This window comes from Taudactylus pleione, unplaced genomic scaffold (genome assembly GCF_031769625.1).
Source record: "Taudactylus pleione unplaced genomic scaffold, aTauple2 ptg000266l, whole genome shotgun sequence".
Taxonomy (NCBI): Eukaryota; Metazoa; Chordata; class Amphibia; order Anura; family Myobatrachidae; genus Taudactylus; species Taudactylus pleione.
Genome location: NW_028284668.1, coordinates 473,270 through 492,297, shown reverse-complemented (window position 1 = coordinate 492,297; position 19,028 = coordinate 473,270). Strand labels below are relative to the sequence as shown.

The 19,028-nt window shown below is 46.4% G+C and overlaps 1 protein-coding gene across 1 annotated transcript in view; it reads left to right on the top strand.

Moving 5' to 3' along the window:
- Positions 1-14,331: 14,331 nt before the first annotated feature.
- Positions 14,332-19,028, top strand: part of UCHL5 (ubiquitin C-terminal hydrolase L5) — a 96,995-nt gene continuing 92,298 nt past the window's right edge. Inside the window, exons 1-2 of the mRNA XM_088481202.1 lie at positions 14,332-14,492; positions 17,828-17,891. Coding sequence (XP_088337328.1) covers positions 14,360-14,492; positions 17,828-17,891 — 197 coding nt within the window. The 5' untranslated portion in view covers positions 14,332-14,359. The remainder of the gene's footprint in view (positions 14,493-17,827; positions 17,892-19,028) is intronic.

Below are 19,028 nucleotides of genomic sequence, written 5' to 3'. Positions count from 1 at the left end.
GGTTTAAGACCAGTGGTTTTAGAAGAGAAATATGGAAAGAGCTTGGAATGTGAAGAAAAGGAGGAAGTTTTAGCTTGTAGGCCACAGGATTCAAGACTTTGACGATTGGGAATGGACCAATGTACCGCGGGGCAAATTTCATTGAGGGAACTCGGAGTCTTAGGTTTCGGGCAGAGAGCCAGACCATATCCCCAGGTTGGAAATTGGGAACCGCTCGTCTTTGGCGGTCAGCAAATCTCTTGTACCGGGCTGAGGTTTTAGTCAGAGAGGAACGAACCTTTTCCCAGATGTTGGAGAACCATTGAAGAGACATCTTGGCCGCGGGCACATCTAATGTTGGAAGAAGAGGAAAATCTGGCACTCGAGGATGATGACCAAAAACTGTAAAAAAAAGGAGTTGAGTTGGTGGACGTGTGATAATGATTATTGTGAGCAAATTCGGCCCAAGGAAGAAGGTCAATCCAGTCATCTTGGGAGGAGGAGACAAAAGTGCGCAGGAATTGTTCCAGGTCTTGATTGACCCTTTCAGTCTGACCATAGGTCTGGGGGTGATAAGCGGTAGAAAATTTTAGTTTAATTTGAAGGGTTGAGCAGAGTGACCTCCTAAACTTTGCTACGAACTGTACTCCCCTGTCTGAGATGATCTCTTGAGGAAGGCCGTGGAGCTTGAAGATCTCTTTTATAAAACTCTGGGTGAGTAGAGGTGCAGACGGGAGCCCAGTAAGAGGTACAAAATGAGCCATTTTAGAAAAGCGATCCACGATAACCCAAATGGTGTTGTGGCCCCGAGATGGAGGAAGCTCAGAGATGAAATCCATAGAGAGGTGAGTCCATGGCTTAGATGGAATTGCTAGAGGCTGGAGTTGACCGTGTGGAACCCGCCGAGGTATTTTGTGTTGAGCACATTTGATGCATGACGATACATAAGACCTGACGTCCTTTTTCATCGAAGGCCACCAATAGGACCGCTGGATGAATTCAAGGGTTTTATCAATACCCAAGTGTCCAGAGAACCAGGAAGCATGGGCCCAATACAGCAACTTCATGCGGAGTTCTGGAGCGACGAAGGTCTTCCCAACCGGGGATATAGAAGATAATTTGGTGGAGACGAAGAAAGCTGGATTCAGGATTGGTTGGGGCTGTTCCATGGGTAGATCAGGGTCGCTTGTCATGGAATGGGAGAGTGCGTCTGCTTTGAGGTCTTGTGAGCCAGGGCGATAGGAGAGTTTGAAGTTAAACCTGGAGAAAAACATTGCCCACCGGGCTTGATGAGGGTTCAGGCAATTTGCGGATTTAAGATAAAGCAGGTTCTTGTGGTCTGTGAAAATGGTAATGGGGAAATGGGCTCCTTCTAGAAGATATCGCCATTCTTCGAGGGCTAGTTTCATGGCGAGTAACTCTTGATCCCCGATGGTGTAGTTTTTTTCTGCAGGCAAAAACTTCCGGGAAAAGAAACCACAGGGATGAAGTTTTTCATCTTCAAACCGCTGGGAAAGCACAGCACCGACACCTTCGGAGGATGCATCCACCTCCAGGATAAATGGCCGGGTGGAATCCGGTTGCTTTAAGATGGGAGCGGAGATGAAGGCTTGCTTAAGGAGTTGAAATGCCGAGGTAGCTTCGAAGGGCCACTTAGTTGGATCTGCTCCCTTACGGGTGAGAGCTGTAATAGGAGCTACCAGTGTTGAAAAACCTTTCACAAACTTGCGATAATAGTTGGCGAATCCTAGGAACCTTTGTATGGATTTTAAGGAAGAAGGAAGAGACCAATCAAGAATGGCTTGTAGTTTTGAGGAATCCATTTGAAGGCCTGTTCCGGAGATGATGTACCCCAGGAATGGTACACTTGAGACTTCAAACAGACACTTCTCTAATTTGCAAAAAAGTTGATTGGACCGCAATCTCAGAAGGACCTTCACCTGGTCTCGATGAGTTTGGAGTTCTTGAGAAAAAATCAAAATGTCGTCCAAGTACACGACCACACTCTTGTACAAAAGATCCCGGAAGATTTCGTTGACGAAAAACTGGAAGACGGCTGGAGCATTACAGAGGCCGAAGTGCATAACGAGATATTCGTAGTGCCCATCCCTGGTGTTGAAGGCCGTTTTCCATTCATCGCCTGGACGGATACGAATTAAATTATAGGCCCCTCTTAGGTCGAGTCTGGTAAAAACTGTGGCTCCCTTGACTCTATCGAACAACTCTGTTATGAGTGGAAGAGGGTAGCGATTCTTAATAGTTATTTCATTAAGACCCCGGTAGTCAATACACGGGCGCAGACCACCGTCTTTCTTTTTTACGAAGAAAAATCCAGCCCCGGCTGGAGACGTGGAGGGTCGAATGAAGCCTTTACTTAAGTTCTCTTTAATGTACTCCAACAAAGCTTGAGTCTCAGGGAGAGATAGAGGGTAGGTTCGGCCTCTAGGAGGATTCTTCCCAGGAATCAGATCTATGGGGCAGTCCCAATCACGATGGGGAGGTAATAGGTCTGCACTCTGTTTGCTGAAGACATCCAAAAACCCACCATAAGCTTTGGGCAGGTCAGTAGAATCCTGTATGAGAGAAGATCGGACAGGTACTACCCGCTGAAGGCAGTCTTTGAAGCAATTGGAACCCCAAGAGGTTATTTGCATGGTGGTCCAATCAATTTGTGGTGAATGTCTCTGTAGCCAGGGTAGTCCAAGGACTAAAGAATGAGAGACTTTGGGAATCACTAGGAAGGACAGTTGTTCAGTATGGAGCACCCCAATAGTAAGTCTAAGTGGTGCTTGATGATGGGTGATGGTCCCACTAGTAATGCGACTACCATCGATGGCGGTTAAAGTGATGACCCGAGGCAACGCTTCTATGGGGATTTGATGTTTCTGGGCAAAGTCCGTAGTGACAAAGTTCTCTGCTGCTCCAGAATCCAGAAGAGCTGATACAGCTTTGGAACCTCGGGGAAGCTTTAAGTGAGCCTGGATGGTGGAATCAGACTTCCTATGTGATTCAATGGCAACTCCTAACTTAACCTCTCTGTCATAAGTTAGGAGGAGGCGTTTCCCGGATGAATTGGACGGATGGGACAGGATCTAACTAAGTGTTGAGGAGATCCGCAGTACATACAGAGGTTCTGTCTCTGCCTTTTCTGTCGTTCCTCAGCCGATAGACAAGAGCGGTTGACCTGCATGGGTTCTTCGCCCATAGGAGGAGAGGGTAAACGGGAAGCTGGACGTGGCCTTCCGCGGTCAAGTTTGCGTATTTCCAAGGCACGCTCCCTGTGATGAAGATCCACCTTGTTGCAAAGGGAAATTAAATCATCCAAATTGGTTGGAAGGTCACGGGAAGCTAGGTCGTCTTTGAGTCTTTCTGAAAGACCACTCCAGAAGGCAGCGATGCGAGCGTCCTCGTTCCAATTGAGTTCTGAGGCCAGAGTTTGGAACTGGACTACATATTGACCGACGGTCCTGCTACCCTGACGGAGGCATAGAATATCAGCTGATGCGGAAGTGGTTCTTCCAGGTTCGTCAAAGATCTTGCGAAAAGTGGAAATAAATTCAGGGTAGTTGGAGAGCAAAGGATCCGATTTCTCCCAAAGGGGTGAGACCCAGTTGAGTGCTTGGCCAGAGAGCAGAGAGATGATATATGCCACCCTGGTTCTGGCTGTTGGAAAATTGGCTGATTGTAGCTCGAACTGGATTTCGCATTGGTTTAAAAAACCCCTGCATAATTTGGGGTTGCCATCGAACTTGCTCGGAGGGGAAAGCTGAAGACGAGCAGGAGGTAGAAGCGGGGGAGCAGGTGACACCACAGGAGGAGAGGCGGTTTGGGAGCCAGCGGGAGCGGGATGAGCCAATAAGGACTGAATGCTGTCCAAGCGTGGCATATCTTGGATGAACTGGATCAACTGGGCCTGAGAGGTCTCCTGTCTTTCCAGACAAGATAGTACATCCTGTGAGGGATCTACCCCAGATCCTTGACCACTTGCCGAGTCCATCGGGCCAGTGAAAACTGTCACAAACGTGGGATTTAAAGACTGTGTTCCCGGACTGGGCCTTGGACCTGTATCACTTGGCGCAGACGCCCGCAGGAGGAGACTTGGTTTAATAAAGTTCCTCCGCATGAGAGGAAGCAGTGAACTAATAGGGAATTTGAGTACTGCTAGAAGTGGTGTGGAAGCTTGGAAGTCACTTGTGTCATGATTGGTGTCTGCGAGTTACCTGTCTCAGGTGGTGATCGGGTTTCAACGGATGCCGGCATGACTGGAATCACAGATAATGTAGATAGCTCTATTTATAAGACTTGTGTAGCAGTGAAAACTGCCTTTGATGAAAAATTACAGGAACTGGAGGGACCGGACTGGGACCGGCAGGAAGACTTGTTGAATTGAACTGATGAACTAAGAACTTGACTCTGGACTGGAACAACGTGGACTGAACTGATGAGCTTGGAACTTGACTCTGGACTGGAACAACGTGGACTGAACTGATGAGCTTGGAACTTGACTCTGGACTGGAACAACGTGGACTGAGCTGATGAGCTTGGAACTTGACTCTGGACTGGAACAACGTGGACTGAACTGATGAGCTTGGAACTTGACTCAGGACTGGAATGTGACAATGGCTGAAGGGAAGTCAGGTAATGCTGAGACGAGGGCTAAACAGGGTAATCTGGAATTACTATGACAAAGGCTAGAACTCAGGTGCAGGCTGGACAGGATAATTGGAAATAACAGGTTTCAGGAAGGATTGGGTAGGTTTGGGAATTTGCAGGCTGGACAGGATAATTGGAAATAACAGGTTTCAGGAAGGAATGGGTAGGTTTGGGAATTTTAGGTTCAGGGAGGGAATAGGTTGGTAACAGGGGCAGGAGTTGATCCACAGCAGGAAGCAAGGCAGGGTAACACGATGCAGGTTTACAGAGTGCCAGGGACCAACCAGGAGTAGGACTAGCAGCAGAGCACAGGCCAGGTATTGCTGTAACAGGACGTCTGGATGCAAGGTATTACTGTAGCAGGTTTTTGGGATGCACCAGAGGTTGCTGTCAGCAGGCTTACTGGATTGCCAGGTTTGGCTGTAACAGGTTTTCTGGAAGCACCGGGGGTTGCTGCCAGATTTACTGGATTGCCAGGTACAGCTGAAACAGGTTTTCTGGATAGCGCCAGGGATTGCTGTAGCAGGTTTCAGGGACAGACTTGAATGCATGAACCATACACCACGGGAAGACGAGATGTTCAGGCCCAGAATGCCATCAGGAGAGGATATATATACCATGGGTCTGGCAGCAATTGGTGGATATGGACAGGTGGTCTGGTAGTAGCATTCTGAGTGGTGGAAGGCACAACATGCAGAGGGAGTATTCATCTCTGCAGCTCTGAGAATGAGAACCACACCTGTGATTCCAATCAGGGCTAGCAGTGCTCACAGACAGAGGAGAGACCAGGTGCAATAATCAGAGCAAATCCTCCAAGCAAATTACACACACAGATCCATGGGAAGCTGACAGGGGTAAGTCTCAAGGCAAAAAGGTGACAACTAGACAGGGTCATGACAACTTGGAAAGACTGGATAGCCTTGTGTGGACGTTAGGAGCTGAGAAGCTACGTGGAGCGACTGGATAGCCGTGGGTAGACGTTGGTAGCTGGGTGACTACGTGGAGCGGCTGGATAGCCGTGGGTAGACGTTGGTAGCTGGGTGGCTACGTGGAGCGGCTGGATAGCCGTGGGTAGACGTTGGTAGCTGGGTGGCTACGTGGAGCGGCTGGATAGCCGTGGGTAGACGTTGGTAGCTGGGTGGCTACGTGGAGCGGCTGGATAGCCGTGGGTAGACGTTGGTAGCTGGGTGGCTACATGGAGCGGCTGGATAGCCGTGGGTAGACGTTGGTAGCTGGGTGGCTACGTGGAGTGGCTGGATAGCCGTGGGTAGACGTTGGTAGCTGGGTGGCTACGTGGAGTGGCTGGATAGCCGTGGGTAGACGTTGGTAGCTGGGTGGCTACGTGGAGTGGCTGGATCACAGTGGGAAAGCTCACTAGGAAACTAGTTGCACTGGCAACTTGTGTCAGCATTGGGGAACCTTATATAGTGGACACTGGGAGCTGACAGGCTGAGAGAGAAGGAGAAGACTCCTCATTGGTGGTAGCGTGTCACATGGGCAATCCAAGAAGGCCGCACCCATGGACCGGAGGACAGCGCTTCTCAGAAGAAGTCAGCGGGGACCAGCGACCAGCAGGAGCCAGCGTGGGAGCAGCAGAGCAGCAGGACCTTCCAGAGGACAGTGGAGACCGGCCAGAGAGAGAGGGAAGCAGCGCACAGCGCAGGAGCTGGAAGACAGCGCGGGTCAGCACCCGCAAAGGTAGGTGATGGGGTCTGATTCTGGGGTCTCCAGGGCGGCGTGTGACACGATTAAATGGGCTTTTGAGGACTTTAGACACTGGTTAGAAGGGGCCAAACACTGGATCACGGTTCTTCAGTCTGCAAAGAGGTTGAATTCTCTGCAAGCATGCTGGGCATTGTTTTTCACCCGGTTCAACTTCCTCAACTCTTTTCGTCCTGGTTCGAAAAACATCAAGGCTGACACTCTGTCCAGGAGCTTTGAACCTGTGCAGCAGATCTCCAGTTCAGACGAACCAATTATTCCGGACTCCTTTTTCCACTGTGCCATCACCCAAAATTTGGCTGAACTCATTCAGGCCTGTCAGTCAGAGTCACTTCCAGACAATCAAGCCTTCCCGGCGAAACGCACGTCCTGTGACTGCATTCAGCTCCGGATCTCACACACACTGCAACCCAGCACTGCTGATCTCTGGCACAGGTATCTTTTACTATTGCTCAGACGGGCTCTCTCATCTGAGTCCTTAGTCTGTGACTCCTCCTGCAATGCCTTACCAGTATCAGGGCTCAGACGCAGCTTTATCTCAGAAAGCAGAAGTGCTTTACTGTTGTTTCTTCTGAGGCAACGCAGACTGTCACTTTCTCATTCCCGGTTTGATGTAGACTGGAAACAGTAGAAGTGACTTTGCGTCTCTCTCACCTCAGACCTTGCTTTTTTCATTAGAACATTTATACACTCACCTATCCAGACACAGGTATTACTTGCTAAACTTGAGGTACACTCCTCACATGCATGCCCTATAGACGCTGCATGGTTATAGGTTTCAGTGTATTATGACATTGATTGTTATCTGTGTTCTAGTGTGAGTTTGTTATATTTTACCTGTGCTTCAATACGGATACTCCTTAACAGCACTGGGAGATTTAAAACTGCAGCTAGAATATTGTCTACCAAATTGACTGATTTTCTTTGTATTATCTATTTTGAATTACCTGCTAATTAATCTTATGTCAGTCAGTTTATTTGTTTGCTGTGTGCGTTTTTTCTGTGTCCACTGTGGACTTTATAAGTGGATATAGGAATAAGAGATCCATCTAATTTAAGAATATATGCTCGCCTTTTCTTTATCTTGCACATATCCATTGGTTAAGTACGGCTAACAATATATATTTTTTTCTATACATTGTGTATTCACCCTTCCCTTTTTCTACACTGACCATTGCATGTCAGATATAGATAGGGGTCTAATCTGCTGATCGATTTTCTATTAACCCTTGGCTCTTTATGCATGATATACAACCACTATGTATCACCATGATTCTCTCTCACTCTGATTACAGCATCAATATGTCGATATTTATTTAAATATCGAAGTGTGAAAAAAATATTTTTTAAAATTTTGTATGTATCACCAAATTGAAGAGAATACTTTTTAGTAAGTTTATTTATTGAATGCTAAGTTTTAATAACATTCTATTCATTACTTCTATATATTGTCTCAAGAGTGCGCCTACAAAATATTTGTCTTTCTCTTTAGTTTTTGTTCTTTACAATAACTTTCCCATATGTGTATTGCACAAATTTTTGTGGGTGCACCACCAACCTAGAGTCATCCAGAATTTATTGCATGTGATAGACCATTATGTTGGTATTTACTAATTTGTTCTGATCTTCATACGTCATATTTTCAATTTATTCTTGTATCACTTGTGCGGACTCATTTTTCTATATTTCACCTCCAGATAAGCCTTCTGGTCTTCTATTTGTTGCAGAAAAATTCAGGAGATCGGACTTACTGGATTTTCATGCTTGTCGAGCTTTTGGTCACCCAGGTATCAGTAAGACCTTAGAGTTGTTCTCCCGCTCGGTCTGGTGGCCTTCCTTGACCAAAAATGTGCATGAGTTTGTCCTGGCAAGTGAGATCTGTGCCTGAAATAAGACACCTCAGACAGCTCCTTCAGGTCTGTTACTTCCTCTTTCCATACCTAGGAGACCCTGGACTTATATCGCCATGGATTTTATTGTTGATCTTCCAGTATCTCTTTGATGTTCTGTGATCTGGACTGTGGTGGACAATTTTAGCAAAATGGTGCACTTCATACCTTTGCCTAAGCTACCCACTGCCAAACAACTCTCCGGCCTGTTCTTCCAACATATCTTTTGCCTGCACGGCTTACCGATGAATATTGTGTCAGATCAAGGAACACAATTTGTGGCACAGTTCTGGAGAGCCTTCTATGCTTCCTTGGGCATTGACCTCAGCCTTTCTTCAGGGTATCATCCACAATCTAATGGGCAAACTGAGCATGTTAACCAGTGCCTTGAGCAATATTTACGCTGTTACGTCTCCAAGTGTCATAACAACTGGGTGTCCCATCTGCCGCTTGCTGAGTTTGCATTTAACAACTCGTGCCATTCAGCATCTTCAGTGTTTCCATTCTTCTGTGTCATGGGCCAACATCCCAGAGCAAATTCTTTTGACTCCAGTTCATCAGTTTCGCCTTCTGTCCCTCGGCTCCGTTGTATTTGGAGCAAGGTTCATCAAAGCCTTCGAAAGGTCTCTCTCTGCTCCAAAAGATCTGCTGACAGACATCGAAGGTCTTGTATGTTTAAGAAGCATGATTTGGTTTGGCTCTCCACAAAGAACATTAAGCTTCGCCAGCCTACTCGAAAGTTGGGTCCGAGGTTCATTGGCTCGTTTTGCATCATTTCTCAGGTGAATCCGGTAGCTTTCAGGCTTCAATTACCCAAATCTCTACGTACCAACACCTTCCACTGTTCCTTGTTCAAACTGGTCTTCAGTTCAGTCAAGTTCAAGCCCAAGTTGCCATCCAGGCCTGCTTCGGTTGTGGTCCACGGTCAACGCAAATTTGTGGTTGAAAAGATCTTGGACTCTAAGATCTCCAGGGGTCGCTTGCATTTCTTGGTCCACTGGAAGGACAATGGTCCGGAGGAGAGCTCCTGGGTTCCTGAAGGTGCTCTACATGCTCCTAGACCAGTGTTGGCTAACCTTGACACTCCAGCTGTTATGGAACTACATAACCCAGCATGCACTGCTACAGGTTTGCTATTAGGGCATGCTAAAACTGTGGCAGGGCATGCTGGGATATATAGTTCCACAACAGCTGGAGTGTCAAGGTTAGCCAACACTGTCCTAGACTGAGGAGACTTTTCTTCCAGGATTTTCCTGATAAACCGGGTTCTGGGGGTTCTTCAACCCCGCATCAAGGGGTGGGTACTGTTACAAGTCGCAGCCACAACTTGTCTCCTGCTAACATTTTACCTCCTACTGATGCTGTTGTTCCACCGCCGTTGGTTGCTAGGCGATCCAGATGCCACAGGAAGTCACGTGTTCCCCACAACTCGTGGTGATTGGTCCCTTTGCCTATTTATGCACACTGGCCTTTTGCTGCCTCACCAACTATAGCGTTCCTGTAGGTTCTCTCCGCTCAGCTGCATGGTCTCGTTGTATCGTATTCTGGTTCTCCATCTGAATTGCCTTGCCACCTGCTCCCATGACTCTGTCAGCTCCCTAGCCGCACCAGTAGCTTCCATGCTGCCACTGGCGCCCCAGCCGCTACATTGGCTTTCCAGCCACACCAACAGCTTCTGTGCTGCCACCGGCTCACCAGCCACTTCATCGGCTTCCCAGCTGCACCAGCAGCTTCCGTGCTGCCACCATCTCCCAAGGCACTCCATTGGCTTCTCAGCTGCACAAGCAGCTTCCATGCTGTCATCAGCTCTCAAAGCCGCATCTCAAGTACATCAACTTATGTACCGGCTCCCTAGCCACCCCATCGGCTCTCAAAGCCACATCGCAAGTACACCAATTTGTGTACCATTTCTCAAGCCACACCATCGGCTCTCAAAGCTGCATCTCAAGCACACCAACCTGTGTACTGGCTCCCAAGCTGCACCATCGGCTCTCAAAGCCGCATCTCAAGTACACCAACTTGTGTACCGGCTCTCAAGCCACACCATCGGCTCTCAAAGCTGCATCTCAAGTACACCAACTTTTGTACAGCCTCCCAAGCACCATCGTCTCACAAAGCCGCATCACAAGTACACCAACTTGTGTACTGGCTCCCAAGCCGCACCACTGACTTACAAAGCCACGTCTCAAATACACAAACTCCTAATACTGGCTCAAAGCCACACCATCGGCACCTTAGCCACACTATCAGCTCTCAAAACCGCACCATTAACTCACTTATTTCTGCTACTGGCTTCTGCCACACCATCAGTTCCAAAGTCGCATCATCGGCTCTCAAAGCTGCACCACTTGTACACAAACTTCTGCTCCCAGCTCTCAGTCACACCATCGACTCTCAAGTTGCTTCATCGGCTCATAACCCACATCATTAGTTCCCAAGCCGAAACACTGACTGTACCTATTCCTGCTGTTCCTCTCACCATCGGATTCCATTGTACATTCGTGTGAACTGCTACTACCCTGAGTATTAAGACCAGGCGGCCACCTAAGTACCGGTGATCATTTATAGGTCTAAGGGAACAACGGATGCCTATTAGTGGTGGAAGTCCTTGCTAGCCTGGGTTCTAGGGGGTTCACACGGAGCGGGCTTAGGGATCATAACATATGTTACCATTAGTTGTTTTTAGTATTGTCAGTGATTTGTAAGGCACCAGAGGGTAAAACAGGGGATACATAAAACAGAGACACAAAAAGTAGACAAAATAAATGTGTACATGAAAATAAAGGATAGGGAGTGCTCTGCACATGAGAGATTGTACAATCTACTAGGAAAATGGCACAACTGAGACAAGATGAACAGATTTGGCTCAGAGTAGAGGTTGGGATAGTGAAGAGGCGGTATATAGGATTGGTTGAAGTGGGAATAGATTGGTGAGGAGATTGCAGTATTGGAAGCAGAAAATTATAATGAATTATATATTGCTTGCATCTTTGGTAAAATTTTAAGCTTTAAATATAGCTCCTAAATAGCCAAAATTTCACAGGCTATTACTTATAACACTGGATGTGAGAAGAAAATTGACCTACTGTATAAGGAGAGGAATGACATTACATGATTTTTGGATTAGGTACAGAGGAATGTACCCATATGTTTTTCCATACAAACTCACTGTGTGTCTGGGAGAGTCTAAAAATCCTGGGAGTTGTCTCCTGGACTAATGAAAGGGAAGTCTCCCAGATGCCACCAATTTCCCCGGATAAGTGGGCAGTCTGGGCACTTGAAAATGTGATTTGCAATAAATAGCATCATCATGGCCCTGTCTCTCACTGTGCAATCAATCTAATAGCGGTACAGAAGTGGACAAGGTCAATCTAATGCGATCAAGGCACCACGCTAAGGTACCATCCATCTGTATGATTACTCTCCTGAACACGTCAGGAGAGTTTTGTCGTGAAGGCAGCGAGTGTGGTTTCTGGGTGGATGATGTTATAATGTGTGTTGCTGGTCTTCAATTCCTGATGAAAGTGACTGATAGAGAAATTGTAAAAAAACTGACTGGTCATGTTGGCAGAAATAAATTTAGTACCGAGGGAACGGATTGAAAATTGTGTGATCCAGCATTTCCCAAACTGTGCACTGCGCCACCCTGAAGTGCTGCAGAGCACTTACAGGGATGCTGCGGCTGGGAGGTCCAGACTGGTGGCGGCATGGTGTGGGCAGAGTAGGAGCTGCTGACGAAAAGTGGGAGTGGGCTCTGACAGTGATGGATTGCCCTGCCTGCATTCTGCACTATGATAACCATGATCTCTGTTTCTACAGTATAGGGTTGCAACGCTTTAACAAATTCTGCACTCCCTATGCTGAGCTTCTAAGCTTCCTATAGTACCTCACTGTACGGCTGTCTCCCTTTCCTCCACAGGCTAAAGTATGTGTGTCATCATAACCCCCCCCACCCCCCTCAGGTATATCACCATGTCACCCCCAGGATGTGTGTCACCATGTGGTCCCCCCAGGCCCCAGAGTGTGTGCCACCATGTCTTCCCCAGGCCCCAGTGTGTGCCACCATGTCCTTTTCCCACGACCCAGTGTATGCGTTTCACCATGTCACCCCCCAAGCCCCAGTGCGTGTGTCAGCATGTCCCCCCAACCCTGTGTCTCACCATTTTCCCCTCCCCCAAGCCACAGTGTGTATGTTTATATGTCTATCTGTCCCCCAATATTTATATCACCATGCCCATCCAGCCCCCAATATAAGTATCCATGCTGCCGCAGGCCCATGTGTGTTTCTTACCTTTCCTCTGTGCCCTTCGCAAACCACTGCACTTTCTCCTGCCACCCCTTTTCTTCTTCAACTTCTGCCCTCTTTACCACTTACAGTACCTTCCCCCTCCTTTTCTGCGGAAGTTGAGTGGGTCATGCTGGCAGTCGATCAGAAGCAGCATAGAGAAACCTGATGGCAGGTAAGTATCCCCCTGGGGCGGGATGCACTAACATAGTGCGGTACATACTGACAGACATCGCTTTCGTACTGATCGCATATGCACTAACATATGCAATCAGTACAGCAAAGGACATCTCTTCCATTAAGAGCTGTCCTTTGTGATCCGTGATGCGTCCTGGACATCCGGGTATATGACCTGGGAGTCCTTCTGCGCATTCACAGAGTGACACGTTGGTCGCAGGGCATGCTGGGAGGGATCCCTCACATCTGCGCGATGCAGTAGAAGCCCATAGGTTTCTATAGAGTAACGCCAGCAAAAGTCATCGAAGCCCCGGCAGCCACCCAATCGTGCATATGGAAAATGCGGTAAAACCCCAAAAACTGGATTTTTATCGCATTTTCTATTTAGTGCATCCCGCCCCTGGTGTTTTAACTTCCATTACTGAGTAACAGCTTTAAAGCTTTTGATTCAGATTTAGTGATCTATGTATCGAGTGTTGTTATTCATAAAATTATTTTGAAACAGCAGTTTCTGCATAATTGTATGAATTGTTGCTATGTGCTAACAGCCTAATGCAGAAGAGTTCACAGAAATCTCATGCAGAAGGCCAATTAGCACTGCAGACCGCAGTCCCCATTACTAACAATGGGGACTACGGTCTGATCTCTGTGTACCATACTCCAAAAAGGAAAAGCTTTTTGGACTTTGGCCCTGCTGGCACCTAGGTGGGCTGTGACAAAAATGTGAGACACTAAAGCCGGGTGCACACTAGACGATATGTCGCCCAATCCTGGCGGATTGGAGCGACATATCGGGTGCAGTACATCGTCTAGTGTGAACCCATGATATTAGCGCTCCTGCGGGTCGTTAAAAGACATCACTAACGATGCCATGCTGCAGAATGCAGCATGACACATCCCTCCCCCTGTCGGACCTGGCACCAGCAAGCGTGTATGCACTTGCCGCATGGCGGGTCCCGTTGCTGGCGATATTGCGCTAGGTAAACATTGGCTGCTGTGTACCCAGTATAAGGGTGCCATGAACCAGGAAAGTTTGAGAACCAAAGGTGTGATCACATGGGATGGTATCAAGTCACATAATGACTGTTTCGGAGAGTGATGGTCAATGAGTTATGACTAGGATTTCGGAGAGAGTGGGTCTGCAACAGCGGGAGGTCTACGTTGCCTTCCAATACTGTAGAAGCATTATAATGATGAAGTATATATAAGCCACATTTATAGTCCTTTCATACTACAATTATTTATGTTCAAGTGCACCTTTCTCGCATCTGACACTCGTCTCTCGCTTCAATTTGTTAATTTTACGGTCATGTGTCCAAACACAAGCGATGGTTCAGATCCCTCACTTAATATGGCCGCCTCTATACAAAGTGACTTATAAAGTTTGTTGTGCACCAAGCCTAGATAATATATACGGAAAACACATATGAATGTCGCCGCCCTAAGGAACATGTTTTTAACCAAACCTATTAGCCTAAATTTCCAATAAGGTTTTACGATTTTTTCTTTAAAACTGTTTGCCCAAAGTCCAAGGGTACCAGCGTAATCTGTGCAGCTTCAGAAAAATGGCTACAGTAGCGGAGACAGGAAGGTAAAGGCTCAGTCCGCTCTCTTGTAATTGCAGAGGGCTTGTGTCAGTGACTCAGCCGTACACATGGTTATAAGAGTTGTACATGTGGTAAAGCAGCAGCAGTTGGGTCGTTGGGAAGAGATGGCGGGCGGCGCCGGAGAATGGTGTCTGATGGAGAGCGATCCCGGGGTGTTCACCGAGCTCATCAAAGGGTTTGGTGCGTTGCATCTATGTAACTGTGATTTGCTTTTGCAGGATTACAGCGAGAGACGGACGGGGTCAATTAAGGGACAAATACATATGCGTTCATCATCAGGACGTTGATGGTTAAAACCTTAACATCGTATAAAACATTGAGTACTATAGTTTTATGATTTCGTGAATGTATTTATAGCATATCACTCTGCAAAATAAGAGGTGCTATACTATAGTCAAATGACTGAAATAGTGAAATTGTCCAGCATTCTGTATATTTATAGATACTAGTTGGTGGACTGGAAAATTTGCTTCTAGTCTTCTACTACTAGCTGACTGCCAGCATTACTCATGCTTCCTGGTACAGTGATAGTTTACAGTTTGCCATATGTTTCTTATTGGGCTGGCCTTGGCTAGAGTTCCCTTCCCTGTCACATTCATGGTACCTTTTAGGCCTGCCCTAATTCTCCATAGCAACCGCAAGCCCCAATAGAATTATAACAAGGGGGAGATGTATCAAATCTTCTAAAGTGGAGGTGTTGCCAATAGCAACCAATCAGATACTAGCTATTATTTTCTAGAATGTACTAAATTATACAGTAGCTGATTTGTTGCTATGCGCAACATCTCTACTTCACTTTAGAAGATTTGATACATCTCTCCCAAAACTGGAAAATATCTAATCCCAAAAATTTAAATTAACCTCTCTACATAATGCTAATGTCTGGAGGCATTAATTCAAAAAGTTAAACCAACATCTGTGGAGAGCTGGGGTAGTTAAATACTTTATTTGTGTTTACGGTTGCCATTTAATTTGGTAAAGCCAGACACAAGGGGAACCCTAATTTTATGTAACATTAGAGCTGGTAGTAGTTGGCAAGTTGGAACCTTTTTGGGGCTAGTGCCTTATATTGTTCCTTTTATTTATTGTTATTAACATTTAAACAGTGCTTGCATATACTGTTTTTACTTGCCATTGTGAACAATAAGTAATAAAATGAGAGTGGCTATTAACAGACCGAGATCAGATGGCCCTGCTGGCAAGCCTACAAATTAACAGATAATTCATGAGGGGAAGTGCCACACAGAGCATATTTCGAAAGTTTCTAAAAAGTGCTGCATGGACTATATGATAATGAAGTGTTGGTCTGTGGTCAGAAGGCTGTGTTAGTATAGAAAAAGAACACCTGTAAGGGGGGGTGTTTTTTTTTTTGTTTTGTTTTTTTGCGCAACTGCGGAAGGGTTTTAAATAGGTAATCTCATTTATGGAGGTTACATGGGTGGTTCAGGCATTTGATAAGCTTACCTCAACTGTCTGATTTGGTAAGTGTATGCCTATACATGCACATTTACTAATTGACTGAACTATATGTCTGGCCAGAGGAACCAGTGTTTGTCATTGCTGGCGGTTCCTGCTGCCAGCGTATGAGTAGATCGTCCGTACACACAGGTAGATGCACACAATATATCTTAACTGCCATGCTGCATGGCCGACGCACTAGATCTGTAAACTATGTTTTTCAGCTATATCGTGTACACACCTACTGATGCACTAAACAATATAGTGTACCCAGCATTAGGTGTATGTAGCACGATTTGGATGCAAATTGAATTTGGGAAATAAAGGACAGCTTTGAGTCAGAAAAATCGCTGCGGAATATGTGTGCTCTATATAAATGATAATGATAATGATAAAAAATATTAACACATAGGCAGTGAGCTTCAGGGGTAGGGTTTATTGTGTTGTGGACAGAAATAGAGCTGTTTGGTAGTTAACTTCTCTTGGCGGGTAGGAATGTTAATATTAGGTTTTGATCGGGGAGTTTGAGGTGGCTAGATGAAATGGAAGACATTCAGTAATTAACGCAGGCCAAGATAAATTGTGACTGATACAAATCTCTCACCTTCAATCTTGGCCCGTTTCACTGAATGTCATTCTGTCATTTTATCTTGGATGGTGAGAGATCTGGGTTTAAAATAAGTGTATTATTATAAATGTTATCCAACTGCTGAAAATTCAGGCACTACAGAAAAAGTGAGCACGACATGGCAAACTGTACCTAGCAAATGTTTGATTGGCATAAAAGTAACATTTGCACACACACTGTAAAAAGCTGTAAGGTGGACAAAGGCTTTTATTGGTTAAAGAGTTGATTTTGCCAAAAGAAGTATTTTCCTAACCTCTGATGTTGGTTAGATACATTGGAGTAGATGTATGAACCGCCGAAGTGGTATCAATGCACGTTATGTGCGCTGATACCGCTTCTTCCACATGTATTAATGTGGGGCTGGGTGGTAAATGACAGGGGCGCTATGCATCCCTGTCATTATCGGCGCTGTTATTTATAACATGGCAGTGCCGCTACGCCGGGCAATGTATGAACGGTCGGTTCACCTGACCGTTCTGACAGCTGCCGCTATCGATATCGACAGCTGCAGCTGGGGTTGCCCTACCACCACAGCAGGGACAGCATTGCTGCGGCAACTGCCGGCTCTGGGGGTTGCATGTGGGACCTCATGATGCTTGCGAGATTGCGTGCATGCCCAGTGGAGCCGGCCGGGAGTGAGACAGTGTATTGGTGCTAGGCTGATGCGCTGTGGGCTCTAATGGGCGATCGCCAGAGGGGAGTTTTCACTCCCCCAGCTCAGGAAGATGAGATGTTCTTGCATCTCATTGTTACTGCTTCCTGCTTCGCCTCAGTAAAGAGGTGGAGCAGAAAGAGTTATAGCGGCATAAGTGCCACTATAATACATCTCCCCTCATTGTTCCAACAGAGTCTCTTCTTGCTGAGGGACAAGTGGTAATTGAAAAAAATCCCTTTTCTAGCCCAGTTGCTTTGATTACATTAAATCAGAGAAGCATTCTCTGCCATCTTCTCGCCAAACACTCATATGTTTTCTTGGGAAGATCTACTTGATCACCATTTGGATATTGCTGTAATGTAGCATATGCTACATTATGTACTTGAGGTTAATTTATGGCTTATTATAGTGCCTAAAATGAGATTAGTGGGGCCTATTTATCAAGGTGTTTCTTTATAAAATTATACTGAAACTACAGTTTTGGTATAAATTTTATGCATTACCGCTATGTACAAATGGCCTAATGCAGGAGATTTCAGAGTTCCTCATTTGTCAGTGAATCAAATAGAAATGCATTTGATTGATGTTGTGGTTTGGCGGTTACAACTTCCATGATGTCTGCACAGTTGCTCTCTGGCAAACATGTGTTCCTTGACCTATCATGGAAAACTGAAGGCTCCAGCTAGGGAAGCCATTGCATACATGTAATGAAAGTTGTGCCTGTAAGATTAGTCAGTCAATGTTTCTATTTTGTTTTATTTTCTTCTTGTGTAGGTTGTCAAGGAGTTCAAGTGGAAGAAATTTGGAGTTTAGAGCAAGAACACTTTGAAGATCTGCAGTAAGCTCTATTTTTATTAGTAATATTCATTTAAACCTGCCAATTAGATGTTTTATTCTCCTTCATCCACTAGGGGACACTGGAGTCTCAGTACAGTGAGGTATAGATGTGGGATAACTGGGAGCTGGCACTTTAATAAATCTGAATAGTAGCTAGCTCCTCCCCCCTCTATTCCCCCCTACAGGTCCGTCTTAATTTTGTGCCAAGGTAGCCGGTCACATACAAAGAGCTCTTTGTTAAAAATCAAGGCTCCTCGTTCAGCAAGAGGATCAGACAGGCAGCTCACTGCCCCTGCCTGTCTGCTTCGTTGGATCTGCCGGGGAGACCTCACTGCCGCTGCTTGCGGCGTGCGCTGGGGTCGTCAGCTACAGAGACCACTGTCTCTGGTGGATACCCAGACGCGCTCCGTGTGGCGCTTCGTCACGGTCCCCCATTAGCTCAGCCCGCCGCCGGCAGCATTTGGCAGCAAGAAGGTTAGTGACTCCTGGCACCCTGGGTAGTAGGGTGGCCAGGAGAAAATGACAGGCGGGCATTAAAAAGCAGCAACTGATACAGCGCTGAAAGGCGCCTGAACGGAGGGGCGGAGCCTAACACACTTCTGCTCCTGCCTCCCAGCTGCCCCAGCGCTCCCAGAAGGAGGTTGATGGCCATTTTAGAAGACACAGGCTGCTGATAAATGCACAAGAGACCTGACTGCACAGTGGGGTTAGACTATTGAAGAGCAGGTTAGACTGTGTTTACACAACAATTTACAGCACATTTATATTGTGTTACACAGTGCTGGTCACTGCATCAGCGCTGGTTGTGCTGGGTTAAAGCATAATCTCCCTCTGTGCCCTTATCTCTTCTTTCTAAACAGTCTGTGTGTGTTTGTGTGTATCACTACTGTGTTTGTGTGTACAGTGAATTGGTAACATGACTTCAAAGAGGTCTAAGCCTGCACAAAAAGCTTTCTCCTGTAAGAATTGTGTGGAGAAGTTTGCACAGGGACTATCATCCAGTTCCCTGTTGTGTGAGAAGTGTGTTTCAGAAACACACACTGCAGCATCCCCACAACACCCTATTTGGGCTGATCAAATTACATCAGTCATGTCTCAAATGTCTGCAGAGCTGGAAGCTTCTCGCAGGGAAAGAGAG